This window comes from Chroicocephalus ridibundus, chromosome 7 (genome assembly GCF_963924245.1).
Source record: "Chroicocephalus ridibundus chromosome 7, bChrRid1.1, whole genome shotgun sequence".
Lineage (NCBI taxonomy): Eukaryota > Metazoa > Chordata > Aves > Charadriiformes > Laridae > Chroicocephalus > Chroicocephalus ridibundus.
The window spans coordinates 17,660,451-17,687,863 of record NC_086290.1 but is presented as its reverse complement, the minus strand read 5'-3'; the positions used below and the strand labels follow the sequence as shown (position 1 = coordinate 17,687,863).

Genomic DNA, 27,413 nt, shown 5'->3' with positions numbered 1-27,413 from the left:
CACCCTCCCCGGGTACCACCAGCATCTCTTGGGCAATGCAGGGGCAGGATGGCACGCAGCCCGGTGGCCTCTGCCCTGGCACAGGCACTGCCAGGCGTCCCAGCATGGAGGGGACGGCGCAGTGCCGGTCCCCAGCCCAGCTGCAGGGCGGGATGGGGATGCTCAGAGGAAAGCCTGGGAGCGGCGAGACCTCCGTGCCCCGGTGTCAGCCCAGCCTGACTCACCCCGAGCTGCCGGCCAAACCGCTCCCTGGCCCTTCAGCACAGCCCGAGGGGAGAAACCCCAAAAGCAGGAGAGCCCCTGAGCGCTAGCAGGGGCAGAGAGGGGTTGTGTGGTGCCAGGGTGCTGCACCCTCCCAAGGACCCCTGTGCCGGGGCTCCGAGGGGCTGCCCCGTGCCGCTCACACCGGGGCTGTGCCGGGCAGGGTGGAGCTGGGGCGAGGGGGGAGCGGGCGCGGATGGAAACATGCCGTCCTCCTGCCGCGGACTTGTTGCATAAACAGGAGATTTGCCAGAGCTGCGAGAAATGTGAGGGCAGGAGCAGGCAGCACGTGGTGTGGGCAAGGGGGACCTCACCCCCGAGCGGGGCAGGGGGGTGGCCAGAGGAGCACTCTCTGACCTTGGACCCTATAGTCTCTTACAGCTGGCAGGGGGGACGATGCTGTGGCTGATCCCACTGGGAAGGGGGAAACAGGGGTGCTTGGAGAGGGGAAAACCTTCCCCGACATCCCCGGCTTGGTGGCCCCAACTTGTCCCCTTAAAATGCCTTCTGTTGTGGGGTGCCAGAGCAGGGTTTCCTCTCTGTCCCGCACTGTGGCTATGTGGAGGTTTGGCAGGGCTTGGTGGCTGCGGCAGGGCTGGAGGGGCTGGCGAGTAGGGGAAGGGCTCTGGGGCCAGCTGGGGGGTTGCTGTGGCGCGTGGCTGTCCCTGCCCCTCCCTGTGCCTGGGGCTCAGGGCCGTGGGGTGCGTGGGGACGTGATGTGCAGCCCAGCTGGGATGTGGGTGGCACAAAGCTCAGACAGAAGAGGTTCCCCAAGGGGTGACGTGGGACCCCGTGAGGTCCCCCGTGACGTGTGCTGAGCTGGCGTCTCTTCACGTGGCCTCTGTCAGTGCCACCCCAGCGTTGTCCTGTGGGACACCAATCTGGCCACTGAGTCATCATCCTCTTTGGCAACCGCGTTTCCAGCCCACAGGGTGGTTTGGGCAGGGGACCCCCTTCCTGGAGGCTGGAGGGAGTAGAGTTCCTCGCTCCCCTTTTTTTGGGTCTGCATCCTTTTCGGGTGGAAGGGGCTGCGCCTGCCTGATGCTAGTTTGCTGTGGGAGAGGTCCGAGATGCTGAGGGGTCCGTTTTGGCAGTACATCTCCATCTCTGACCACACCAGCCAGGCTGGCTTGCCGGCATCTCAGTGCCTGACTGTGGGAAGCAGCTCCGGCATGCCGGGGTCTGTGTGAGGGTCGGGGTGGCTGGTGCTCCAGCTACTCCCGGCATCGCAAGGGTCAGCACCGGCCCGGATATCAGCCAGCTCGGGAATGTTTATCGGAGCTCCTGGGGAAGGGAAAAACAAAAACCGCCACCCAAAGGAAGGGATATGCGTCAGAGATGGGCCTGCATCGCCCACCGGCAGCCAGGCAGGCTGTGCTGTGGGCTGTGGGCCAGCGCTTGCCTGGCTTCGGCAGCCTGGACAGGGGGGACCCTCCCGCTCCCCGAGCCCACCCTGTTCCCGGTGCTGCACCGACCCAGCCCGCTTCCGAATCACAGGGCCCCTTCATGGAGGTTTGTTTCCCGTCAGCCCTGCTGGGATCCCGTGGGCTCGGGCTACAATCTGTGGGGATGCTCCAGCTGGAGCAGGACCCGGTGATGTTCCTGGGCACCTCCATGGCTGCAGGGGTTATTTTGCTGAGGGAGGAGGAGGAGGGAGAGGAAGGATTTGGGAGGGAGGGAGGTGCAGGTGGTGGCTGCAGCAAAGAGAAGGCTCCAGGGTGTCTTGTCACTGGGTTCGTGGTGGGTGTCCGCATCCCTCCAGCCTCACTCAGTGCTTGTGAACTGGTGTCGAAGTCCTGGCGGGGATCTGGGGTGTGGAGGCCAGTCCCTGAGCTGCAGCCGGTGGGGTTTGGTGGAGGAGGGCTCCCGTGGGCTGTTCTGCCCTGGGGTGATGTGGCCAGGGGCTGCCAGGGGTTTGCCGGCCAGGTGTTTGCTTCTGGGCTTGGACATCTCGAGGGTATTGAGTTTCTCTAGGTATGGTGACAGCTGGTGATGAGCGGGCAAGCCCATCACTGCTGTCCAGAGGAAGGCTACAGGGTGTGCCCAACCCTTTACGAGACATCAGAGAGTCCATGCCGCTCATGGCCGTGGGGCCTCGTTTGCTCGGAAAGTGATTTTGCTGCTTGGCAAAACCTGGGTCTCGAGGCGGTGGCTCGCGGGATGTGGCTGCTGGGAGGGACAGGGCTGCGACCTGTGGGGCCGGGCGGGCAAGTGGGGGGCTGTGGGGGGCTGTCGGGGTGGGCAGCAGCCCCACTGCGCCTCGTTCCTCGCATTCCTGGGCAGGGCTGCCGGGTGGTGGGGTCGCGGCAGCAGGGGCCGGGCGGCAGGAATGCAAACACCGGTGGGGGGGGAGAAGAAAGGCTGCTGTGTCTGCCGTGGCGAGGCGAAGCCTGGACCGGGGGCGTGCAGGTCTCGCCGCCTTTCCCACCCCTCCCTGCACCGGGGGATATGGGGGTCCCTGGGGATGGAGGTGGCGGTGGTCCTAGGGATTGGTGTGGTCCTGTGTGGGGTGATGCTCTCACCGGTCCTGTGGGGCAGGAGGGATGCTCTCACACCCCTGGGCCAGGAGCTGGGCTTCCCTAGGAAGGGATTTGTTGCCCAGGGCAGGATCTTCCCTCTTCTCCTTGAACCTGGGGCATGTTTGAGCCAAACTTGAGAGGGGATGGAAGCTGAAAACAGCTTTACGTTCCTGCAGTCCTCATAAAACTGCCTTTCTGGGGTGAGAGAGTGCCATACAGCCTGGGTTAGTGTCTCCTGTGTATGGGAGGAGTGATGTTGGGTGGGCACAACCCCATATTGGACATCAGAGAATCCACTAGAGCAGGGAAATACAACCACAGGCACCCCAGTTTTCTCCCTTCTCCAGCCAAAGGAGCATTCGTAGCCTGCAAACCTCCTGGTGCCAACAGGAGAGGAAGGGTGGGCATGGACCCTACCTGTCCATGGGACCACTGTGTCCCATGGAGGGGGGGAGCTGCACATCTGCCCCCATCACCGGCCTCGGGAGCTGGGGCTGCGTGGGAGCTGGGGGACCTTGGTTGAGCATCCCTGGGGGAAGAACGTGGTGGTGTGCGGGGTATGGTGCGGGATACGGCGCGGCCCTCGCCGGCCCCGTCCACAGCGGCTTGCTGCCGGAGAACATTCCAGGGAGGCTGGCGCGGGGCCAGCGCCGCGGGGCAGGGAAAGGGGCCTTTTATGGAAGCGTTTCTGCATTAGAATAAAATCATAATAATAATGCGCAGGGGAAGGGAGCTGGGAGGAGGAGGAGGAGGAGGAACTCCTGAAGAAAACAGGGAGGCGGGATGGGAACAGGCCGGTGGCTGGGGAGGGGGAGGCACTGGGTATCACCCTGCAGGGACCGGGATGGGGTGGGATCTGGGTGCTCCGAGTGGGGTGCTTGGGGCAAATCCTGCTTTTTATGGCCGAGATCAAGGGAGGCTGAGTGGGGTGCGGGGGGTCCCCATGTCACCGCAGCGAGGGACCAGCCCCTGAGTGGCATCTGACATGTTGGCTCGATGGTGGGATGAGGCAGGGGCTGGCTGGCTGAGGGGTCACCGCTCCTGGGGACACACGAGGTGCCCCGAATCACACCCTCCCGCTACCATCGGCGTCTCCGGGCCAACGTGGGGCTGGAGCGGCTGTTCCCAATGCCCCCGGCACTGACAAACAAGGCGCTGCCTCTCCCACCCTGGCGTGCTGCTGCTTCCCGGCCGACTGGGGTGCACGCAAAACCCAAGGTTAATTGTCAGTAATTGCCGCTGGTAATTAAGGTAACAATAGCCGGGCTGTTCAGCTGGCGGCTGCAGGAGCGCTCACGAGGCTGGGCTGGGGTTTGTTCCAGGAGCTGCTCTTGGCATCGGGCGGCTGCCCTGTGCCATGCTGTGCCCCAGTGTGCCCCACCGTGCCCCACTGTGTCCCACCTGGGGCTGGAGTTGCCCGGGCTCCCTGGCTGAGGGTGCATGGCACCACTGCCATGTCCCCAAGCCCGCTCCTCTCACCTGGCAGCCCAGCCCTGACTTCGAGATGCTGGGCATGGGCCACCGGTGTCCTCGTCACTCCCTTGGGCAGGCACTGGGTTTGCTTAGAGCTGGGGGGGAGATGCTGCAGCCCAGCCCCTTCCCATGCCCCGTGCTGGGCTGGGGGCTGCGGGGACTAATCCTGGCCCTCTTTCTGCTTCCTTGCAGGCTGTGACCCCCTGCTCCCCCACTGTCAACTATGAGCCGGTAAGTCACCCCCCTGTCCCCCCAGGGTGAGCCATGGATGGCAGGCAGGGCTCTGGGGACGCTGGGTGGGAAGGGACACCCTGTTCTGCACTCGACGTGGGGCTTTCTCTGCCTGGGGGCTTCAGGATGTGAGTCCCGCACCTCCAAAACCACTAGGGTTCTGCGCTGGGGGTAACAGCACCCCCCCGTTTCAATGCTGTTGCTGGTTGAAGGGCATCCCACATCAGAGCAGCACGAGATGGGGCGGCCCAGCCACCACTGGACTCCTGGGGCTGGAGCTTTTGGGGACGAGGGGCTTGCGGGCTTGCTGGGGGGGACAGGCAGAGGGGACGTGACCAGCCTGGGCTCTGGGGTCCCTCGGCGCCGAGGACCTCCCCTCCCTGGCCGAAGCCGGGGCCGGTTTCTTGCATGCCCGGAGATGACTCTACCAGATGTGCCTTTGGCTCGGGGCGCCCAAGGCCGCGCGTTCACGTCCCTTGTTATTGTCACCCCCTTCTTTTGTCCCTCCTGGGGACCTTGAATGAGTGGCTGGGGCGATGCACAGCCCTTCCCACCCTGTCCTCTCTGCACGTCGGGAAAACAGCTGGGCGCCCCATCTCCGGACACCCCGTCCTGGGGGAGGACGGGGGTGGGAGCAGCCATGCTCCCTTGCCACACTGCTCTGGGCCACGGCGGGGCTCTGGGGATGGCAGGGCACCGGGCTGGCACTGGGCGCAGGACCATGCTGGGGGCAGAGGTTTGTGAAGCCATGGTAGTGCCCACCAGGGCAGTATCTTGCTGGCGGAGCAGCCCCCCTGCCCTGTCCCCAGCCTGGCCGTGCCCATGGCGGCGGGCAGAGCGGGCACGTGGCAGCAGGGAGGCTGGCATTGCCCGCGGCTGCCGTGCCCGCCTTTCCTTCTTGCTCCGGACGTGTGCCAAGGCTTGCTGGGGCAGGCGCCGGGGAGAGGAGGCCCTGGCGGGGTTTCAGCTCCAGGCTCGGCAACCTGGCAGTGCCGGGGTGGCCGTGCCCCGCGCGGGGCCCTGGGCTGGTCACCCTGCAGCTGGGCAGGGGGTTTCACCCCCAAAGTAGGGCTTAGGAAATGGCCCCCCCTGGGAGCTCATGAGGAGACGGGTGGGAGCAGAGCGTGCTGCCCGCCCCGGGGCCCCGTGGTGGTTATCTGCCCCGAGTTTAATCTCTGCCTGTACCCCCCGCCCCTGCCAGCCTCCTCGGGCACTTATCACCAGCAAAAACATGTTGGCTTTGAGCTGGGACCGTTACTGCGGCTTGTGGAGGAAATCGAAAGGGGTTTGTTTGCCCTGTCCCATGGCTGGAAATGGCAGCTCCAGGGACCAGAGCAGCCTGGCCTTGGGGGGTCCCCCTGGTCCCGAAACCCCCATGAGCTGCCCAGCTGTGTCCCGTTGCTGCGCCACCCCCAACCAGCTGTCCCCAGGCAGAGAGGGCTGTCCCCAGCTCCCTGTATTTGGGGTCTGGACACTCTTCCCCCACCCTGAGAAGCTAATTCCTGTCTCCAGCCCCATTTCAAAGCTCTCCAGTGTCGTGTCACTGAATTTGCCCCCTTTTTGAGCATCTCGGACCCCTGCTCTGCTCCTGCTGGGGTCCTTTGCTGGCTCCACAGGGCTGGGTTTATCTCGGGGAGCTGGGCTTGCTGGTGGCCAGGCTGGGTGTGGGGCTGCGTCAGGCTTGCCCCGTTGTTTACCTCCTGGCTGTGGGGTCTGAGCATGGAGGATCCAGATGGGATCACAGAGGTGTGGGGGGCACCGGGTGCCCAGCGTTCAGTCAAGTGCTCTCCATCCGTGACAGAGGAGTGCATCCAGTGCAGGAGGAGGCTGCTGGGAGGGGGGATGGCAGCATCCTCAGTACCCAAGCATCACCCCGGCTCCACGCTTGGGTTTCGAGGGATTCCCGACCTTTAGGAAGAGCGGACACATTGGCGGGCAGGGAAGGAAGTGGGACCGCGGCGCATTTCCTAGGAAGGGCCAGAAATAGCCAGGGGGGAACTTTTGACCCCGGCCCCCGCTCTGTGTGTGTGTTTCTTTTCTCTCAATCTCTCTCCTTCTCTCTCGCTTGCTTTTTTCTCACCCTCCCCTTCCTCCTGCCTGCCTGCCTGCAGCCATCCCCCGGGGAGAGCATCACGAAGCAGGTAGATGCCCTGGTAAGTGCTACCAACTGCAGAGGCTGGTCTCTGCCTTGAGACCTTCCAGGGGGTCGCTTGTGCTTGTCCCGTTGCCACAAGCCCCCCCCCAAGCCAAAATCCCTCAATCTGGGATGCCCCTGTGGTCCCCCAGCATCCCTGGGAGTCCCAGGGATCCCCCCCTGCCAGCCAAGGTGATGATGGCCATAACAAAGGCCAAGCGAGATGCCCAGGTTTGGTGGCAGAAGTAGTGGCAGAGCCCAGCAGAGGTGGGGGGGCCAGGGCTTTTGCCACAAAGCCGGCTTTCCTGTCCCGGAGCCGGGGATATTTTATTTAATCTGTGGACATGAAATTGCTAAGACAGTGTAGACAAACGCCCAGCCAAAATCAACGCGGACGGCTTCCCCCTGCCTGCAGCCAGCTCACTGGCCTCCCTGTGCGCCCGGGCTGGGACTCGAGGGATGGAGGCAGAGCAATTCCCACAAGGAAGAGGGTGAAAGCCTTCCTCACCTGGGAGCCAGCTTTGCCCCATCCCTTTGGTTGTCTGGGCTGTGTCTCTAATCCCTCTGCGAACTGGAGAAAGAGCATCCACAGCTGGAAAATTCCAGGAGGGCAGTCAGGAGTCCCCTTTGCCGGCTTTGCTGTGCTTTGTGGAAGTTTCCTGGGATTTCTGCATCCTTTCTTGTGCTTCAGATCACCCTTTCCAGGCAGAAGGGATCTGCGGGTTTTGGATACTGCCTGAGCCTGGGGACGTGCTGAGCCAGCCCGGGGCTGGGAGGCGGGTGCTCGATGGGGCTGGCCGGGGGGTCTTCAACCCAACGTGGCTGGGACCAGCCAGCCCTGTGCTGGGCTGGACTGGGACATACTGGCTTGGATGGGGTCTCTGCTCCAGAGGGGACCTTTGCAGGATCTCCTAGCCCGGCGGTGGGCAGGAGTGTTTAATAATGTGAATGCTTGCTCTTATCAGCTGATTGCGGGCTGACTCTTCCTCGTGTCGGGGCTGGCGGCAGAGACGGCAGTGCGGTTGCGGTTAGACTGGGGCGGGGAGTGGGGCAGAGCCGGGGGGGTCCTGCCAGGGCAGGGGACGCTGGAGGGCCCTGGCCACGGGCACCCGCTCCCCCGGTCCGGGAGGGTACCGGGAGCGGAACCACCATGCCCTGGAAGTGGATTAGCAAGGGTCTCGCTGCAGCCAAGGTATGGAGATGGAGAGGGGCTCTGGTGTCCCCACCTCACTCACCCTCCTGTGCCTCAGTTTCCCCAACTGGGAGCCGGGGGGGTGAGTCCCTGCTGACCCATGTCGGCTCCTCCATTGGGCCAGGCTGGGGTCTGGGAGGCTGTTGCGGTTGGGCAGGGTGGCAGGGGCTGCTGGGGCTCCTCTGACTGGTGGCTGTGGGTGGGGGACCCCACATGTCTCCTGCTATGAAGGCGTGGGGCAGAGCAGAGCCCGCGGTGGGGATCCCCTCCCTGTCACTGGTGGGTGACACAGGGACAAGCCCACGCTTTCAGGTTCAGGCTTGCTCCAGGCATCCTGACTCTGTCCAGGGAAGGTTTTACCTCCCTTTTTGCTACGTTTTAACTCCTCCTTTGCCCCCAGCAATGCTGGGGGGTTTCTGGGGTGAGCAGGAGATCTGGGGCAAGCTGGAGGGGGGGTGGGGGAATGTCACTGCTGCCCATGCACCCCTGGGTGCTCAGACAGGGCTGCTGTCTCCTGCAGTGCCTTTAGCTGGGAGGGAAGACTGTTATCCTCAGGCTGCGGAGCCCGGCTCCGCTCCGCCGGGCAGCCTGACCTTGAAAGGGGGACGCGAGGCCGATGGAGGGTGACACCGGCTGCCGACGAGAGCAGCCCTGGGGCTGCGCTGGGTGGGAGATGGTGGGTGAAGGGCGCAGGGAAAACCTCTTCCACCTCGTCCCTGTCGCCTCTGGTGTGCTGGCTGTGGGATGCCGCAGCCCCGAGGAGGGCGGCAGCAGGTCCCACAGCTCCGAGGACAGAAGGGGCATCCCAGGAGCTGGCTGCAGGGCGCATCTCTTGTTTCTGGATCCTTCCGGGGGCTTGGGATGTGCTGCCTGCGCGAGATGAGTCTTTAAATGACTCCTGCTTGTTAGCTGGAGATACTAAAACTAATGAGGTGTGAGTGTGTTTTTTCTTAGCGGTTTTTTTTGGAAACCCTGCTTTGTTTTTCGGCTGAGGTCACGAAGTCACCGAGCAAACCGGCTGCAGATGAAATTCTTGAGGCCGGAGAACATGCATAAATAGAAGTTTCCTGCTCCGAGAGCTCAAACATTTCCTCCCGGCGTTCGGCTTTGTGGAGCCAGGGCCAAAGCAAACTGTCGTGCCTGGCTGGCTCCTCGCCGCCGCTCGGGCAGTGAACCTGCCCCTGCCTCGGGCAGGGCCAAAGCCACCCTGTCCTGCCAGGTGTGTGCCCAGAGCCCGGCTGAGACCGGAGGGACTCGTGACATGCCTGAGACTGTCCCCCAACCCACAGCATCCTCCTCAAAGGTCCTCTGGGACCCTGTGCCAGGGCACCGGCCCTGCAGTGCATGCGGTGGCTGGTCTCAGCCGTGCTGGGGTTGCGAGAGCTGGGTTTTGCTTGCGGCTGTGGTCGGGGGACGATGGTGCCGTTGGGGCATTCTGTGCCACCAGGATGCTCAGCGGGTGGGATTTGGAGACAGCGATATTTTGGGGGTGTTATGGTGCACAGCGCAGCGTGGTGGGGGTAGGATGCTCTGGCAGCACCATCACACCTGGCTCTAGCAGGACCCTGTGCGGGCTGCGAGTCATGGCAGTAACTCACTTTTCCTCTCTGGTTCTTTAGGATGCCACAAAATCCCCCAGGAGCGGGCAGTCACGCCGCAAAACATCCAGGTAGATGCCTCAGTGTCCCCTTCTGGTGACCATCTCTGCCGTGCCTGTATCTTCCCCCGCCCCGCCAACACTTTGCTTCTCCGGATGTGGTACAGCTGGGAGCTGCTTCCCATGGAGAAGATACAGGCGTTATGACCCACCATCCCCAACTTGGGGTTCCCAAGACACCCCATTGGGGCTGCAGGCAGCCCTGCTGCTGTATCCCCATGTGTCCCAGCCTGCCTCGCTTAACCCCGGGGCCCGTGCAGGGTGGGGAAGGGTCACTGCATCCCCTCCCCACACCACGTCCTGATGGCGGTCCCCTCCCTCACCCAGGAGCATGAGCCTGACTGCAGCCATGGAGAGCAGCTGCGAGCTGGACCTGGTGTACATCACGGAGCGGATCATCGCTGTCTCCTACCCCAGCACGGCTGAGGAGCAGAGCTTCTGCAGCAATCTCCGCGAGGTGGCCCACATGCTGAAGTCCAAGCATGGGGACAACTACGCGGTGAGAGACACAACTGGGTCCCCTCCAGACTGGGGAAGAGGCTGGGGTGCTGCAGGGAATGGGTGCTGCATCCTTGCCTCCGGGTGGGCTCAACTCTGGTGAGGGGGATCTTTGCACCAAGATGGATGGATTTTTTCCTTCCTTGAAGCTTTCCAGTCAGTTTTGGCCTTCCTGGGAGTCTTTGGCCATTGCATTGCACCGTGGCAAGGCGTTACTCTGGTTAATGTGTTTGGGGAAGCCTCTCACGGGGGGATTTGGGGGAGGCTTTGAGGTGAGGAAGAGGTGGGGGGTGGCAGTGAGCGAGGATGGTGTCTCCTCACTCTGTCTTTCCTCTTCCCTGAAGCTTTTCAACCTTTCTGAGCGGAGACATGACATCAGCAAACTTCACCCCAAGGTGGGTTGCAGCTGTGGGTCGCAAAGGGGCTCGGGGCAGGGCTGTCTGTGGGACCAGCCCCCTGCTGCAAGCTGCCTGGGGGAGGAACAGCCACCCTTTCCATCCCACCCAGCTGGTGGAGGAGCAGAGGAGGGAAAGCACCGGGATTTCCCAATGAATTTGTGGGGTCTCAGCTTAACTGCCTTCCTGTTCCCACTGTCCCCAGCCCAAATCTGTTGAGGCCTCTTGGAGACATCCCTAAGGCATTGTCCCCATCCATGTGAACGTGGGGGAGCCCCGGGCACCTTAGCCAAGGGACCCAGAGGGGGCTGAGATCTGGGACTCTGATGGTCCCCCGGGGCAGGGGTGTGAGCAGTGGGGTGCAGGGTTGGGGGAGAGGCTAGGAGGGGCACGTCAGGGCAAGGTGGTGGTGTCCCCCCTGGATACGTGCCCTGGGCTTTGCACGCTGGGAGGCTGGGGACTGCAGAGGGGGCAGAGCCCGGTGTGGATGTGACCCCTGGCTGTCCTCTCCCCACCTCCAGGTGCTGGATTTTGGGTGGCCTGACCTGCACACCCCAGCACTGGAGAAGATCTGCAGCATTTGCAAAGCCATGGACACGTGGCTCAACGCGGCGGCGCACAACGTGGTGGTGCTGCACAACAAGGTTGGCCGGACCCCATCCCTGGGATGCACAGTGACGGGGGGACAGGGGGGGACAGGGGGCTTCAGGGACAGGGCTGGGTAGCCTCGGAGGCCGAGGGATGCAGGGAATGTGGTGGTTTGTGGCTTGGGCTGTGGGTAGCTGTCAGCATGTGTGTAGATTGGTGTGTGTCTATAAGGGCTGGGGTGTGCATGTGGGTCCGTGCAGACATATGGGCACAGGTGTGTGCCTGCCCATGTGCGTGGTGGCCATGCCTGGATGCTCACAGGCACCACTGTCCCCGTGACACCCCTTCTGCTGTGTGCCCGCAGGGGAACCGCGGCCGGCTGGGGGTGGTGGTGGCTGCCTACATGCACTACAGCAACATCTCGGCCAGGTGAGAGGGACACGCAGTCCTGGGGTGGCCCTGGACCCCATTGCCGACCTTCATCCTGGTGGTGCCGGGGTGCTGGTGCCGATGCTTTCCTTCAAACTTGTCTACCCTTTTGCTCCGCAGCGCCGACCAGGCTCTGGACAGGTTTGCCATGAAGCGCTTCTATGAGGACAAGGTAGTGCCAGTGGGGCAGCCATCTCAGAAAAGGTGGGTCCTGGCGTGCGTTTTGCCCCTGTGGTCAGGGTGGTTGGGTGCAGGGGGGCTAATGGGGGTGCTCCACTGTGGGTTCTGCCCCTGACCTGCCTGTCCCCCCTCTAGGTACATCCATTACTTCAGTGGGCTCCTGTCTGGCAGCATCAAGATGAACAACAAGCCCCTCTTCCTCCACCATGTCATCATGCACGGCATCCCCAACTTTGAGTCAAAAGGCGGTAGGTGCCCCCACGCCTCCCCTGAGTCTGCCCCCCCACCCCACCCCACCGCCCCACGCTGCCTGGCCGGGCTTGCTCTCCACAGGGGATATTTTCCACAATTTCCATGGCAAATTGAATTTCCCTTTCTCTCTCGGGGACTGTTTACTCCTATTAGCAGAGATGCCTTCGGGGGGTGTCCCCCCCTCCCCTGCCCATGAGCTGGCACTAGCCTGAGATTGGAGTTGTGGTTTGGGATGCAATACTGGCATGATGCTGGTACCCAGAAGCAGTCCCTCGCTCAGAGACCATCATCCCACCTCCATCTCCAACCCAGCGCTTTGCCCCAGGTCCTACAGGACCCACACTGGGCTATAGAGGCTTGCCCCCTTTCCCACCCCATCCGGAGCATCCCTTTCTGCCCGTCCCAGATGTTGCCCATGGCTGATGTGGGCCGTCTGGGGCGGGGAGCGGCTGTTTGCCTTGGCTCCCTCCCTGTTTGGATTTCTCCCCCGTGACTAATCCCTGCCCCGGCCCCTCCGCCCTGCCAGCTAACAGCAGCGTGCCTTCTCTCCCCGCCTTGATGTCTTCCAGGTTGCCGGCCCTTCCTGAAAATCTACCAGGCCATGCAGCCCGTCTACACCTCGGGAATCTAGTAACTATCTCCTCACCGCGGGGCTGGGGGCTTCCCTCCTCCCCAGCACAGGGGGCTTGGCAGGTGGGGGGGGATGGAGAGGGTCAAGGCCACGTCCCCAGCAGTGCCAGTGCCCTGTGCTTAGTCTATTTGTGGTCCAGGGAACCAAAAAAAGGGAATTCTTTTTCCTTGGAGGTGGTAACTGGCTATACTGGCCATACTGGGCCCTTCTGCTGGGAGGGCTGTAGTGACTCTGCGTATCAGCAGAGGGAGCCCGGGGCTGCACAGAGCCCGGGGCTGGGTGTCCCCAGAGGGAGCGGGGACAGGGATGGGGACACCTCGCCCTCCCTGGGGGATGGAGGCATTTATCCTCTCTCTGCCCAAAGAGCTGCTCCTCCTGCCCAGAGCCGTCCTAAAAGCCCTCTTTCTCCCCCCAGTAAAGAGTTTCCCCCCATTTTAACCTCCCCACCGTTTACCCTGACACCGTTTTCTGACGCTGCTCCCAGAGCAGGCACCGGCAAAGGCAAAGCAGGAGCTGATTTCTCCAGCTGCCCCGATGCTCTGCTGGGGTCACTGGCTCCTGGACCCCCTGGGGGGCGGGCAGAGCCCCCCACCTCGGAGGTATTCTCAGCTCACCCCCCTGAACTGGGATCTCCCTCCCCCGCAGCCGGGCGTCCCCGTTAGCTGAGATTTACTGCCATCCCAGCCTCGCCTTTCAGCTTTTAATAGACTGTTTATGGGACGCCGGTAATAAACTCCAGGTTTATCTTCCCTGTGAAATCCAACTCCCTTCTTCCCTCGTCTCCTGCTGCTGACGCCACCGCCCGGAGGCAGCCCCTCGGCATCCCAGGGAAGGGGAGGGCTTCCGGCAGGGAAACTGAGGCAGGGAGGAGAGCCTTCCCTGAGAGCTCTCCCTCTGTGTGCTGTGCTCTGCTCAACCCACAGGAGCAGGGCGGACAACGCGATAGCCCAGCCCCAACACTCAGGCCCTAGTCAAACCTTCCCACTCAAGAGTTTTTAGCATCCTAATTGAACTGTGCTTCAGTTTCCCCCTCCTGTCTGCCTCCCCCTGGGAATGGGTGCCCTTTAGAGTGGGGGACAGGACCCTCTTCTGTCACCTTAGGGTCAGCTCTGTGCTTTGCACCTTTTGTGGCTGGTTTTGGGTGGAAGGGGCTGGTGGGGGTGGCGCTGGGAGCTCTGGGGGGTACTCTGCACCACAGCTCGTGTCCTCCTGCTCTCTCTCTCTGCAGTAATGTGCAAGGAGACAGCCAGACGGGCATCTGCATCACCATCGAGCCTGGCTTACTCCTCAAGGGCGATATCTTGGTAAGGAGCCTTGGCTCAGCCCTCCGCGCAGGGAGCAGCTGGGGGACGGGTGGTCCTCGTGCCTTGGGACCCCCCAGCTCTCCCTTGCCCTGCCCTGGGGGCTCATCCTGATGGGCGGTTCCCACTCCCCTCCGCAGCTGAAGTGTTACCACAAGAAGTTTCGCAGCCCGACCCGCGACGTGATTTTCCGCGTGCAGTTCCACACGTGCGCTGTGCACGACCTCGACGTTGTCTTTGGCAAGGAGGACCTGGATGAGGCCTTCAGAGGTAACTGCCCCAGCACCTCCCCACCCAAACACCCTCCCTGCCCCTCTGATACTGCTTCCATCAGTGGGATGTCTGGGAACCCACCCCAAATCCAACCCTAGTGAAGCGGGGCACCCCTGATCCACCCATGGTTGGTTGGGAGCTGAGACGTCCTGCCCTGTGCTGGGATATCCCCTACCAGCTCCCATCCTTGTGCAGGCTGGGGCAGGTGCCCTGCACTCCAGGCGTGTTTGAGGTGGCCTCTGGGTGCTGTTGGAAGGATGGATGGAGATGATCCCTTTGCTCTGCTCTCTCCCTGACAGATGACCGCTTCCCCGAGTATGGGAAGGTGGAGTTCGTGTTCTCCTACGGCCCTGAGAAGATCCAAGGTACGGCTGGCTCACCACTGCGGGGGTTCGGAGCTGGGTGCTGGCGCCTTTCCTGCTTCTCAGCTCTCTCCCCTGCTGCTTCCCTCGCGACCTCTCCCTGCCCCATTTGCAGTCGCTTTGTCACCAGGGTGGGATGAAGGGTCCAGACAGTGATGCTTATATAGGAGCACCCATGGGTGCCCTGTCGCTCTCACTCTCTTCTCCAAGAGGTGGCTTTCTGCAGCATTTGCTGGCCTAGGAGGGAGGGAGAGGGTGCTTACGAACGGAAGACCCCCTGCCCAAAAAGCCCAGACCTAGGCATGCTCGCTGTCGGTGCATCTGCCTGTCCCTAGGCAATCCCAAAAGCCCCAGGCAGCCTTGTACACCTTGTTTGTGCATCTTGGTCTATCTCCCATGCTCACCCATGCCTCTCGGTGCCCCCATGTCTATGTGACTCTCCTGCCTTGTCCTATGGCTCCTGCCCTTTTTCCCTTGCCTGCACCTTCTCTCCATCTCCTCCCTCCATCCCACCCATGCTGGGCATCCCACCCATCGTCACCCCGACTGACTGTCCCACCTCTTCCCAGGCATGGAGCACCTGGAGAATGGCCCCAGTGTCTCCGTGGACTACAACACGTCCGACCCACTCATCCGCTGGGATTCCTACGAGAACTTCAACATCCAGCGGGAGGACAGCACGGAAGGCACCTGGGCCGAGCCACCCCTGCCTGGCAAGCACCTGGAGAAAGGTAAGGGCTCACAGGGCGGTCTGTGGCCAAAGTGCCCCTGTGGGAATTCCCATCCCCCTGGGGAGGAGGACACCATTGGGCAGCAAAGCTGTGGGCAGGCAGCCGCTTCTGGAGGAGTGTGGGCCATGGGATTGGAAAGGAAGATCTTGTTGACTTTCCCTCCTGCTGCTGTGCCAGGGAGCTCAGGCTCTTTTTTTTGGCACTTTTGCTTTCAAAGCCCTATTGGCATGGAGCAGGGTCCAGCCCTGGTTCATGCCCCAGAGCTTTGGGAGACCCAAACCCCAGGTCTTTCGGGAGCAGGATGTAATGGGGGAACCATTAGGTCTCCAAGCTCCTTGTTCGTGGTGCAAGTGTGGCCGGATGTAGCCGTGCCTCAGTTTCCCCTGGGGGTTTGGAACACCTCACTGTCTCTGGTGGGTCTTCACCATGGCTTGGAGCTGGGAAAAGCCCCTTGAACACCCGCTTGGATGCGGTGGGTCGGCTGCCCTTGCCCGCTTGGCAGGAACAGGCAGGACGTGTATGTCGAAGGGTGGTGGGCCCCAATCCCAGTGGCAAAGCCACCTGTGGTCGAGCAGATGCCTGAGCTTTCCTGGCCTGATCTGGACAGGCGTCCCTGGAGCGGGGACAGCTGCGGTTCCTGATGTCCCTGAAGGTCACTGGCTGCTCCGAGTGGGAGCTGTGGGCGTCCGGCCTCTCTGGGGAGGGTGGGGACTCTGGGTGCCTGGGGTAGGCCAGGGGTCCGTGCTCGCGGTGGGGACATGGGGCCAGACCCGGGGTGGCTGTGCGGAGCTGGCACAGGCACCTGCCTTGGCACGGGGCAGTAAACAGGCAACTCGTGACACGCGGGCTCAGCTATGTGGCGGGCAGCTGGGGTCTGTGGGTCCGGCCCTGGGGGGAGGGAATGCTTGTCCCCACCGTGAGCTCAGACCACGGCTCTGACCCTGCCCTGAGCTGGCAGGACTGGCTGGCAGCCCCCTCCTGCCTGCAGAGACCTGAGTGCCTCAGTGCACGTGTGTTTTCCCTCTGGCTCCCTCTGCAGAGCCACAGTGTTCCCACCCCCTCGCAGGACTGCAGAGGTACGCCAGGGCTCCTTTCCAATCCCTCCTGGGGGTCTCAGCATGCGTTGGGGCTGTGGAGGTCCCTCCGTCCTCTGTCTGGACTGTCCTCCCTGCAGGGAGGGTGGCAATGGGAAACGAGGGCACCGTGGATTTGCAAACACTGCCCAGGTTTGGGGATGAGCTGGGACGAAGCCGTAGGCAGAAGACTGCCATCCGACCTGTGCCAGCGCGGGCAGCTTCGAGACAGCCCGTCTATGGTGGGATCTCCCCGGCCAGCCCATGGGGCACCTTGAGCAGTGGCGGGGAGAGCCAGCATGGGCTCGGGGGTATCCTGTTTTCTTCCCTCTCTGGTGGCACTTTTCCTCTTCCCCAGCCCGTCCCGGGCTGGGATGGGGACCCCGGTGCCCGGCTGTGCGAGGGGGGTCCCTGTTTATGGTTGTTCTCGCCTTATTTGGTCAGGGAATTGCACGCCACATTTTTGGCACCACCAGGCGCGAGCAAGCGGCATCCGGGGGCGGAGGAGGGTGAGGCTGGCACGGGACCCGCGCCGGGGTGGGATCAGCCGCCGCTCCTCGTCCCTGCCACTGCCCGTCCCCGCTGCTTGGCGAAGGCTCCCCGCAGACTGGTGCCGCAGCCCAGGCCGACGGGATCGGGATCGCCTGCCAAACGGTGGGTCCCCCCCGCGCCGCGTCTCTGCTGGCCGCAGCTGCTCTTGGTTAAGGTAGATGCCCTTTCTCCAGCGGCTTGGGCTCAGTGTGGGGCACCCCTATGGGCTGGGGGGGTGTCTGTCAGGGTGGGGGTGACTGTGAGACCCCAAAGCTGGAGGGGGCAGGTTGATAGCTGGGGATGGTGCCTGTCCTGGTGTCACCCTCGCCTCCGCTGTGCTTATCCGCGGGGGCTTGGGGAAGGGGAAACTGAGTCGCAGCAGGGTCTAGAGCTGACCAACCTCGCCCAGGGCAGGGAGCATGAGAGGGGGATCTGAACCCCCACATCTTGCTCTCTGGCGGAGGGGACCTGGCTGGGACCTGCAGCTGGGGGCTGCTCTGCAAACCGCCCCCACGGCACAGGCTGTCCCCATGGGTGAGCTCACCCTCCTGCCTTACCCAGACAGCTTCCCTGCTGGCCGACGGGCTCAGGCTGCCCTGTGGTCCTTAGGGAGAGTGGGGTGCACTGGGAAACCCCTGTGGACCCATCCCACTGCCTGTCACCCATCCCTGCGCAGCATGGGGGAGGTGAGTGGTGTCCCCATGCGGCTCATGGCTTCTCCTGCCATCGTTCCTCCTCCTTGAAAGGGCTTTGGGATCAGTACCGGCTGTGTTTTGGGTTCCCACTGCGGTCCCCGTAGCCATCAGTTGGCTGAAGGGCGGGGATGGGGTGCTTCTTCCTTTGGTTGTTTTGGGGGTTCAGATGTCCCCTATCCTGGGTGGATGAAGGATGCTTTGCCAGCACCGTGGTGCCTCTCCTTGGGGGCCAGGCTGGCTCCAGGGAAGCAGGAGAAAACCTGAAGCTGGATTCGGCACTGCTGAGTTTGCAGCTGGTTGGAGGACTGCTGCAGAGAAATTTTTGGGGTATCGCAGAGGCAGGTGGGCAAAGCTGGATGGGAAACATCTATGGCCTGCTTTGGTTTTGCTGAGAAAATCAACGCTGATGGAGAACAGGGTGCTAGGGCTGGCACAGGGACGGTGGAGGGATTGTCTCCAGGGTCTGCGTGTGTGACCATGGTCGGTGGGACACAGGGCTCTGCCATCCTGCATGTGCCCCCCTGACCCAGCAGCTCCCTGTACCGGCCCTCCCTTGGACGCGCCCCGGCTGCTCCTGCTGCAGCCAGCCTCCGGTCCCCCTCCCTGCCTCCCACCTCTGTACCATCCCTGTCCCCACCTCAGGCCGGCCCTGCCCGCCCCCACTTTTTGCCGGGGCTGGAAGGGGGATGGCCGGGGCCTGGCCAAATCCAACATCTGCGGGAGACTTGCTAAATCCCCACCTGAGTCATGGTTCTGGCGCAGGGCTCCCCTGCAGCTCAGTCCCGCACGCAGGGCAGGGCTGGCCGAGGTGGGGAGTGGGATGAGCATCCCACCCTTCCAGGGATGGGAAGTTACGGCAGAACCTGAAGCCCCTGCGTGGCAAAAGTCGGAATGTCCCAGAGTCCCCCCAGATAGAGCTGGATGATGGTCCTGCACCTTTCCATGGGGCAGATGGGGTGGCTGTCAGCTGTTTGTCCCGCGGTATTCAGGGTCCCCCAAGAGGGTGGGCATCTCATGGGGGACATCTCCCCTAGTGGGGCTGAATCCTGCCCCACGTATCCAGGGCTGAGGCTGCCCAGCTGGGGCACGCAAAGGAGGGTGAGCCAGGCTGTGCGGAGGCGGAGAGCCAAATGGGCCAGGCCGGAGCTGTTAAAGCCATCGCTGGAGCTGCCGGCAGGCTCCTGCTCTCCCCCCACGGCTGGATCCGTCCCCTGGCCTGGCTCGGCAGGGAGGGGAGCCGCTGGCTCTCCTCTCGCCTCTGCCAGCTGACTAAAGCCCAAGGAATCCGCTTCCCCCTCCCCATCCCGCCCCTCTCCGACGCTCTCCGCTCCGGCCACTGCAAGGTAAGGGCTCGGCGGGATGAGCGTTTTGGGGGGCAGCGGGGACCTGTCTGGGCTGGGTGGGGATCCATGGGGAATGTCTCCCCCTTGCTCCTGGTTATTCCCCGTGGGAGAAATGTTGGAGCATCCACAGGCTTGGCTAGACATTGCGGCTGGAGTGTGGCTGCTCCCAGGGCGGGGTCTGTCCTCTGACCTGGTATTTGGGGTTGTCATATGAGGGGGGTGATGGGGTTTCGTCCCTCTGGGACTGGGAACCAGGCTGGGCTGGGATGCAGGGAGAGAGGGCTGGGCTGGTGGAAGCTCAGCCCCTTCTCTTTCCCCTTTAAACCATCCTTGAAGTCAAAACCTGCTGGACTGTGTGTTTGTGGAGCCGGGGCAGGGGCTGTCCCCAGGCAGCCAGGCTGGAGCGGGAAACCTTCAATCTGCCCCCCCCCCCGCCCTCCGTGGGCTGCCCGCACCTGCACAACTGGGGCAAAAAATACAAAGGCAGAGAAGGAAGCAAACCTCGGAGGTTTTGTGAGGATGCTGACTAGGCGTGTGCCGCTATCTGGAAGCAAACGGGGCTGTGAGTCAGGGGGCCGGCTGGAAACACTGCTCTCATCCCCTGCCGTCACCCGCGGGGGTGTGGGAAATGCACGATTTAGGGGATTAGAGTGGAGGGAGCCTTGCTGAATATGTTGGATCAGTCGAGGAGTGGAGGCTTGAGCACGGGTTCAAGCAGGGGCCTGGACACGCAGTGGGCTCACCTTCACCTGGACCAGTGAATTGTCATCCCCATCCCAGCACGGATTTTGCCTGGGATGGAGAAGCATGGTCGTGGGGGGCTTCAGGACGGACAGGATCCGTGCTGTGCCTCCTGCCACGGGACAGTGCGGCACGTGCCATCCCAAAACCAGTGCTGGTGTGTCTGTGCTGTGCTGCAGCGCTGGCGGGGCAGAGAAAGGGTGTTGTGAAAACGGGTCGGGTTTGGCAGAGAGTGTGGTCGGCGGGTTTGCACTCCTCTTCGGCTGCGTGTTTATTCGAGATGGAGAAACTCAAGTCTCCAGCAAGACGTTGGGGTTTGCAGTCCCGGCTGGGTTACAGCATCACGTGTGGCCTGAAAGGACATCCCCACCCCGAATGTGTCACTGCTTTTTTTTGGGGACAGGTGTGACGCGTGTGCACACAAGAGCCGGGCAGGGCTGGGAGTCTCAAACTGGGGGGGTGATGCTCAGCACCGAGTGCCGGGCGGGGGGATGTCAGGCTGTCCGGCTGTCTGTCCGTCGTGCCTAGGAAACAGTTAACGCGGCGAAGCCCTGCCTGTGGAGGAAGTAGTTAATATTCATAGCTAGGAGCTGCCTGTCCTGCTGTCCTCCCTCCCTGGCTCCCACCCTCCCTGCACCTCGCTGGGGTTAACCCGGGCTGGGGCTCAGCCTTGGGCGGCCCCCAGCTGCCTTCCCCGTCGCCTCTCCCCTTCCCCTCCCGCTCGTCCCTGTGTGGTCCGGGGCGGAGGGGAGCACAACCGCACCTCCTCGCCTCCAACCCATCTCCTGCCTCTGCCGCCTTCCTCTCCTCCATCCTCTCCTCCGGCACCCCGTGTCCTGGGGGTACCCCGTATCCATCCCAGCCCCTCCGGCACCCTGCTGCTGTCAGGGTGCCCCTCTCGCTGGCCCCCTGGGACACGGCGATGGGGAGGGAATAGCTCCTTCCGCGAGAGGGAAAGCAAAGCCAAAGGGACAAACGCCAACCAAAGCCAGCCTCGGGCTGTCGGCTCCTGTCCTGGACAGACACACGGAGCCGGCTGCGGACGCTGCTCGAGCTGCCACTGTGCCAGGTCCCCCTGGAAGGCTCTGGTGCTGGAAGGAGCGAAGGAAAGGGATTTTGCCACCCGCTCCTTCTCTTCGCCTGGGATCTTTTCTTCCCCGTCCCCTTTGGTAAGTCCTGACTTTGCTTTTCTTTGAGCTGGACGGGATGGGGGAAAGAGCTGGGAGTGGGTGGGAAATTCATAGCCATGGTGACCCACGGCTCAGGGGCTGGGGTTACTTCTTGCCGTCATATCTAGGATGAAACCAGAGCTGGGGGGGGGGGCTGAGCTCTTCCCCATGGGACGCAGCCTGTATCCTTCGTCCTACGAAGGGTCCTGGGACCCCAGGATCTTCCTTGCCGGCTGATGCTCCAGAGATGCCCCGAAGCCAGGGCTCTGGATGGTGGGGAGTGGAGGCAGCAAGTGGGCTGCTGCTGGGGGCAGGACCCGGGGAGACATGGTGGTGCCCCAGCCTTATCCTCTACACTGGCTAGGATCTGTGCCGGTGCACGATGCTGTATGGTGCACCCCACTGAGCATCAGGCGGGTGGCTGGGATTTGGGGATGTGACCTGACCCCCCCATCCTGTTGTCACACGTACCCTGGACCAATTTTTCTCCTGGTCTGAGCTGCAGGGTGCTGGGGAGGGAGAGGGCAGAGTGTTGCCCTGCTGGGGCAGCGAGCCTGGCAGCAGGGGTAGGACCAGGCTGGGCTCAGCGTTTCCCCCAGCTGCCTCGGTACAGCCGGAGCGGATAGAGCCGGAGCAGATCTGCGTCCTGGGCTGAGCCCTGGGCAAACCCAACCCACACTGGGATGGCACAGCCTGCCAGGCTGGAGCTGCTCTGACCTTCAGGGATGAAATCTGACCTTGCTGGGAGCTGCAAACACTTTGCAAATGGGGACCTGGGAGCCTGCAAATGGGGATGGCTGCTTCAGCTAAGGCAGCCTGTCCCGCCTTCCTTTGCTCTTTTTTTTCCGGGATTTTATTCAACTTTTCAGGTGACAAGCAATGGACAACCATATGAGTGATACCATGGTCCGGGAGGGGTCCTGGGAGTGGCAGGGAATAGCAGGATTTGGCCCTTGGCATCTGAGCCCAGGGAACATGTTGGGACAAGGAGAGGGTGGGCAGTCAGGTGTGGGGCAGAGCAGCTGTGGGACGAGGACCTAGCTGATGGTGGATGTGTCATGGCCCCTTCCTTGCTTGCTGCCCTGGTATTGCTCTTGGGGTGGGGGCCACCAAACCCCACCATGTCCCTGCCTGGACGGAGGGTCCTGGGAAGGTGGGATGGGGCACTCAGGGCTCTCTGGCTCTGCCATGAGCTGTGTTGTGCCCAATCCCGACCCCGCTTTCGAGATGTTTCTCCCTACTGTAGGGCAGTGCTCAGCCCACAGTCTAATTAAAGCCTTTCCCAGCTATTTTCTCCCTTGGCACCACGTGCTTTCATTTATATTTATTTATTCTCTTTTCCTTTCTATTCCCCTGCCCTATTTATCCCAGCCCCCACACTGGCTCTTGCCCTGTTTCCCGGGACCGGCCAGCACCCATCGCTGCCATCAGACAGGAGGGCTGGGCGACAGCCCGGCTCCAGGCGATGTCTCAGCCTCTCCAGCATTGACGCTGCCCCTGGACACGCTGCTTTTTCCTTTCTTCCTCCGCTGGAAGGGATTCCCTCCCTCTCTCCCCCTTTTCCCCCATATGGGAGGTGTTGCGGAGTCCAATGGTGCCGGTTCCTGGCTACACCATCTGGAAGAAGGAGCTCTGAGTCTCCGGGAGAAATCGTGGACCCCATCCTCATCCTTTCTTGCACCAAGTGCCTGGAGAGGACCTTGCTGCGCGGTCCTGGGGTATCTTCAAGCCGGGGGGGCGCTCTGGTTCTCGGCTACCTCCTTGGGATGCTGCTGGCAGGGATTCAGGAGTGGAAAATCAGCAGCGAGGAGGGGGCCCTGACTTGGTAGGACACATGCTGGGTGTTATTGCCCTCCCTCTGCTTTATGGCGAGGGTGATCAGTGGCACGGGAGCTGCCAGGGCACGGACAGTGTGGCATGGGACTGGTTAAGGCATCCCCGGCTTAGGGCTGGCTTTCGGAAGTGTTTTGCTCACAGATAGGACAGCTCTGATTTCACACTATCGCGTTAGGGCTGTCTTACGTCCCTGAGTCAGCCGCCTGGCCCCCAGCCAGAGAAGAGTCATTTTTTCCTCCAAAAGAAAGTGTTTAACACTGCTCGCAGGCCCTTCCAGGAAACCTCGGTGGGGAGCTGGAAAAACAGGAGTCTGCAGCCTGGCCAGTGCCGTGCATGCTCCGGCAGGGCGGACGGGGGGGGACATGGCTTGGGGGCTGTCCCCATTGCCATCTCGGTGGCTGGGGTCCCCCTGTGCCCCCAAAATCTGGCTGCCCTGTTTGGAAAGGTTTAAAGGGTGCAGCTGGTTGTGGTGTTGGGGGTGTTGGGAGCTGGAGGGGGGCTGGTAGCTGGGATGCAAGGTTGCTGGCGGTGATGCTGCTGTACCTCAGCTGCCCCCCCCAACCTTGCAGGGCCGTGGAGCGGAGCCGGCTGCTGGCACTGGCCTTGAATCGTGGGGTTGGGGTGCTCAGTGCCTCCCCAGGAAGGCGATGCTGCGTGTTCGATGTTGGGCAGAGGCGCTGCCCGTGCGGGAGCTTCGAGGCAGCGTCTGGCTGCGAGGGAAGGTCCGGGGCAGATCCACCCGGGCTGAGAGAGGGAAGGGGAAGGAGAGCAAGGGTGGGAGCCTGACTGTAGCCAGGGAAGAAAATGTCAAGGATGGGCGGTTGGCTGGATCCGTGCATCATCTGGGAGGAGAGCGGGCAGGGAGGGGGAAGGTGGGTCCGTGGTTCATCTGTCCTTCACCCGTGGGCTGAGTACATCCATCCAGCTGGAGACATGCAGAGCTACGAGGCCAGATCCTGACCGCCTCCACCCGTCCTCCTATGGCCTGTGGTGCATCTCCCCTACCCTCCCTGTTCGCCTTCCCGGTGCCATGTGGCCCTTTGGGTCTGGCTGAGCCCTACGGAGCAGTGGGGTGGCAGTGAAGCGACGGCCAGTTGCGTGGGCAGCCTTGTCCCTCACCAGCCATGAAGGGGAATTGCCAGGAACGATGCCTGGAGCCGGGGAGGGATTTTGGTGCACCCCAGCAGAGCAAGTGATGCTTGCAGGGCAGGGCAGGATGGCTTGTAGAGTGGGGGGCTGTGGGGGCATGGGCATGGGGGTGGTCTGGCTCCGGTGTCTCTGCATGGTGGCGCCTGTGGGATTGCGGAGGGTGCCGAGGAGACAGTAATGCTGGTCGTTAAGCATTCCGGCGGCACGGAAGAGATCGAAACCACCGGCTAATGGGACCCATTAGCTCCGTGCAGAGCGCCAGCAATTGATCTGGGGTCTCGTGTTCGTTTCTCCCCTTGCAGAGGTTGGGCACACGCAAGGGCCCCTGGACGGGAGCCTCTACGCTAAAGTGAAGAAGAAAGACTCCCTCCACGGCAGCACCGGTGCCGTCAACGCCGCCCGCCTCCCGCTCTCGGCAGCGCCCAACCACGTCGAGCACACGCTCTCAGTGAGCAGCGACTCGGGCAACTCCACCGCCTCCACCAAGACCGACCGGACCGATGAGCCGGGGGTGCCTGGGGCACCCAGCAGCCAGGCGGTGCTGAGCCCTGAGGAGAAGCGGGAGCTGGATCGTCTCCTGGTGGGCTTCGGCTTGGAGAGCGCGCCGCCGCCCATGCACAACCACACGCCCGGCCCCGTGCCGGCGCGCCTGCCTGCCATGCCAGGCCGCCATGTGGTGCCGGCTCAGGTGCACGTCAACGGGAATGCCGCGGCGCTGGTGGCCGAGCGGGAGACAGATATCTTGGACGACGAACTGCCCAACCAGGATGGGCACAGTGTGGGCAGCCTGGGCACGCTCTCCTCCTTGGATGGCACCACCACTGCCAGCGAGGCCGGCTACCAGGAGGCACCCCGGGTGGGCAGCCTCTCCTCCCTGCCCAATGGCCCCTCCAGCTGTAATGGGGCTGAGAAGCTGCTGAAGGATGGTCTGTACGACGGCGAGTCACTCTCCAACGGCGGGTACCCCTACAACAACCAGAACACCCTGATGGGCCACCACCTACGCGACCCGCTGCCTCCCTTGCGGCCCTCGGCATCTGCTCAGGACCACCTGGCTGGCTACCCACAGCGCCCACCTGGCTCCCATGCCCCGGGCTGGCTCCAGCCCCAGCCGCTGCCTGGCTCCCAGCCCTATCTGTATGGCTACGAACCCCCTGGTGCCTACCGCTCCCGGTCCTTCCCGGCGGTGGACACGGCCAAGTATGACACGACCCCGGTGCTGCCCCAGGCCCCTACTCGCAGCACCAGCAGCCGTGAAGCCGTGCAGAGAGGCTTGAATTCCTGGCAACAGCAAGGAGGGAGCCGGCCGCCTTCCCGGCTGCAGGATGGTGGTGCGGAGAGCCACAGCCCCAGCGTCTCCAGCTGCAGCCCCCAGCCCAGCCCGCTGCAGCCGGTGCCCCCGCACAGCCACAGCATGCCAGAATTCCCACGGGCGCCCTCCCGCCGGGAGATCGAGCAGTCCATCGAAGCGCTTGATGTCCTTATGCTGGACCTCGCGCCCGCTGTCCACAAGTCGCAGAGCGTGCCCACCACCTCCCGCCAGGACAAGCCGGCGGGACCCCTGCACTCCTCCCTCTCAGCTCAGCCCATCGCTGGTCTCTACGCCCGGCCGGCTCCGCAAGTGGCCCAGCCGAGGTCCTTTGGCACTTCCGTGAGCCCCGTGATGTCCGAGCCTGGGGGCAAAGCCTATTCTCCCGGGGAGCCGGACTATGGGGTGCATGAGTACCGGGAAACCTATTCGCCTTACAGCTACCAGCTGGCACCGGTGCCGGAGCCGAGGAGCTACAGCCATGCCCCGGCCGGAGCACCAATGAGCATCCTCCCGCTCAGCACCTCCTACAGCCCCGTGGGGTCTCAGCAGCTCCTTGTGTCCTCCCCGCCTTCCCCCACCGTCCCACCACAAACCCAGATGCCCCCTAAAGGACCGGAGAGCTATGAAGACCTGTCGAGGTCGGCAGAAGAGCCCTTGAATCTGGAGGGCCTGGTGGCCCACAGGGTGGCAGGTAGGACCCTTTGATTCCTTGGGGGGACGGGGAAGACTGCATGTCCCAAGAAGCCGGAGCCTGCGGGGGTGGCATGCATGGTGGAGCCGGGGATGGGAGATGCGGAGATTCCTCGTCCGTGCTGGATCTGGGCTTGGGACTGAGCCACCCGCTGTGGGGCACGCCAGGCAGAGGTGCAGCCTGTGCTCCTCTCCTTCACCGCAATCTCCTCCGAGATCTTGCAGCCCGTCGTCTGCAGCAGCATCTCCCAGAGGTGGGGAGAAAGGGTGGCCAAAGGGCTTGGGCCCCACCCCCATCCTGACCCCTTTGGGGTGTGGGGCTGGTCTGTCCCCTGTGGCAGGACCACTCGCTGCGTCCTGGGGGGATTTCTCCCTTTCAGGAAGAATATGTCTGAGTTTGGGAAGATGTTTTCAGCTCTGGCTGAGGGTGTCCTGCCTGGATCCCGCCTTGGACGTGATGCTCTCTCTGCCTGGAGCGTGCTCTGCTGTAAGGTCCCAGCAGAGCACATGCCTTGTGTTTAACGTAGCTGGGCTCCTCCTTGATTTCAGCCCCCGCTTTCCCCCGCAGCGTGCTGGGCTTGGTGCTCAGACCTCCTCCCCAGGCAGCCAGGGGGCTGCTGGAGCCGGGTAGGCCAGGGTGTGGGCTGGCAGCAGCCTTTCTGCCCAGGTGGCCCAGCCATCTTGGCCCTGGGTGGACTGAAGCTTGACCTGGCCTTGGGGCGATGGTGAGGGGCTGGGAAGGCATTTCCCAGCCCTGCCAGAGGGGTTTGGTGCAACGCTTGGCCGGGTGAGCGCCGAGCATTGATGCCATGGCTGGATGAAGGCGTTTGCTCCGTACCGCAGAGGGGAAACTGCGTCCTTCAACTCCCAGCTCGGGGGCTTTGGGGATGCAGAGGGTCCCAGCCCCCCGGGAAGGAGGTGCCGTGTCCCTGTGGCCATGTCCCTCCCTCCCCTGTTGCTTCGGCTGCCGTTGTTGAATTGCGGAGCGAGACTTGGGAAGGGTTCGGGGCTGCGGCCAGGCTGGGGGCCAGCTCGTGATGCTGGGGCTTGGCAGCTCCGTCCCTTCCAGCTCTGCGCTCAGTCCAGAAACTCGCCCGGCATTAGAGGGAGAGGGGAAAAGGCTTGGCTGGAAAAATCCAACAGCACCAGCCTCCCAGGCGCGGGGGCTGAGTCACTGGGGCACCGGGGCGGGGGGCAGGAGGGGTGCCAGCGGCACGGAGGGGGACAGGGCTGGGTGGCAGAGGTGTTTGGGGCAGTTTGCATCCATCCGAACCCGCCCTCAGTGATCCGGGCCAGATCTACAGAGGGACCCAGGGCTTGTGCAGAAGGTTTAAGCAAACCCAAGGACCTGCGGATGCCCAAACTGCGCTGTATGTCTGGTCTGATAAAAAGCAGATCTTCCCCAAAACTATGGAGGGAAAAAAAATGGGGTGGAAAAGAGGAGAGCCCTTGGGAGAGGAGGAACAGTATTTGCTGGGTGGGAAATGGACATTTGATGGTGTCTACCAAAAAATCAATCCCCTCTAACCCTGGGATCAGGTCCTCAACGCTGGGCTGGGGGTCGTTCCCATTCCCCTGCAGCTGCTGGTCTTCCCGGGGAGGAGGGCTGTCCCAGGGACGGTCCCCAGCCTGTGGCCACCTGTCCCTGCTGGAGCCTGGCCGTCTGTGCCGAGGCGGGGACAGTGCGGGCGGGCAGCTTGACCTCCGGCAGGAACGAGGTGTCCCAAAGCCAGCGCTGGGAGGGGATGGCTGATGGGGACGGTGGGG

General features: G+C 62.9%; 1 protein-coding gene across 15 annotated transcripts in view; it reads left to right on the top strand.

Annotated features, from left to right (window-relative positions):
* Positions 1-27,413, top strand: part of TNS1 (tensin 1) — a 67,871-nt gene that overhangs the window by 16,022 nt on the left and 24,436 nt on the right. For 10 of the 15 annotated variants that reach the window (XM_063341727.1, XM_063341723.1, XM_063341724.1 and 7 more), the window contains 15 exons: positions 4,446-4,484; positions 6,596-6,637; positions 9,430-9,479; positions 9,795-9,966; positions 10,310-10,360; positions 10,882-11,004; positions 11,313-11,377; positions 11,498-11,581; positions 11,693-11,805; positions 12,379-12,439; positions 13,669-13,744; positions 13,882-14,011; positions 14,314-14,379; positions 14,946-15,107; positions 23,947-25,647. In XM_063341727.1, coding sequence (XP_063197797.1) covers positions 4,446-4,484; positions 6,596-6,637; positions 9,430-9,479; positions 9,795-9,966; positions 10,310-10,360; positions 10,882-11,004; positions 11,313-11,377; positions 11,498-11,581; positions 11,693-11,805; positions 12,379-12,439; positions 13,669-13,744; positions 13,882-14,011; positions 14,314-14,379; positions 14,946-15,107; positions 23,947-25,647 — 2,935 coding nt within the window. The other 5 variants (XM_063341739.1, XM_063341738.1, XM_063341725.1 and 2 more) reach the window with 3 other exon arrangements.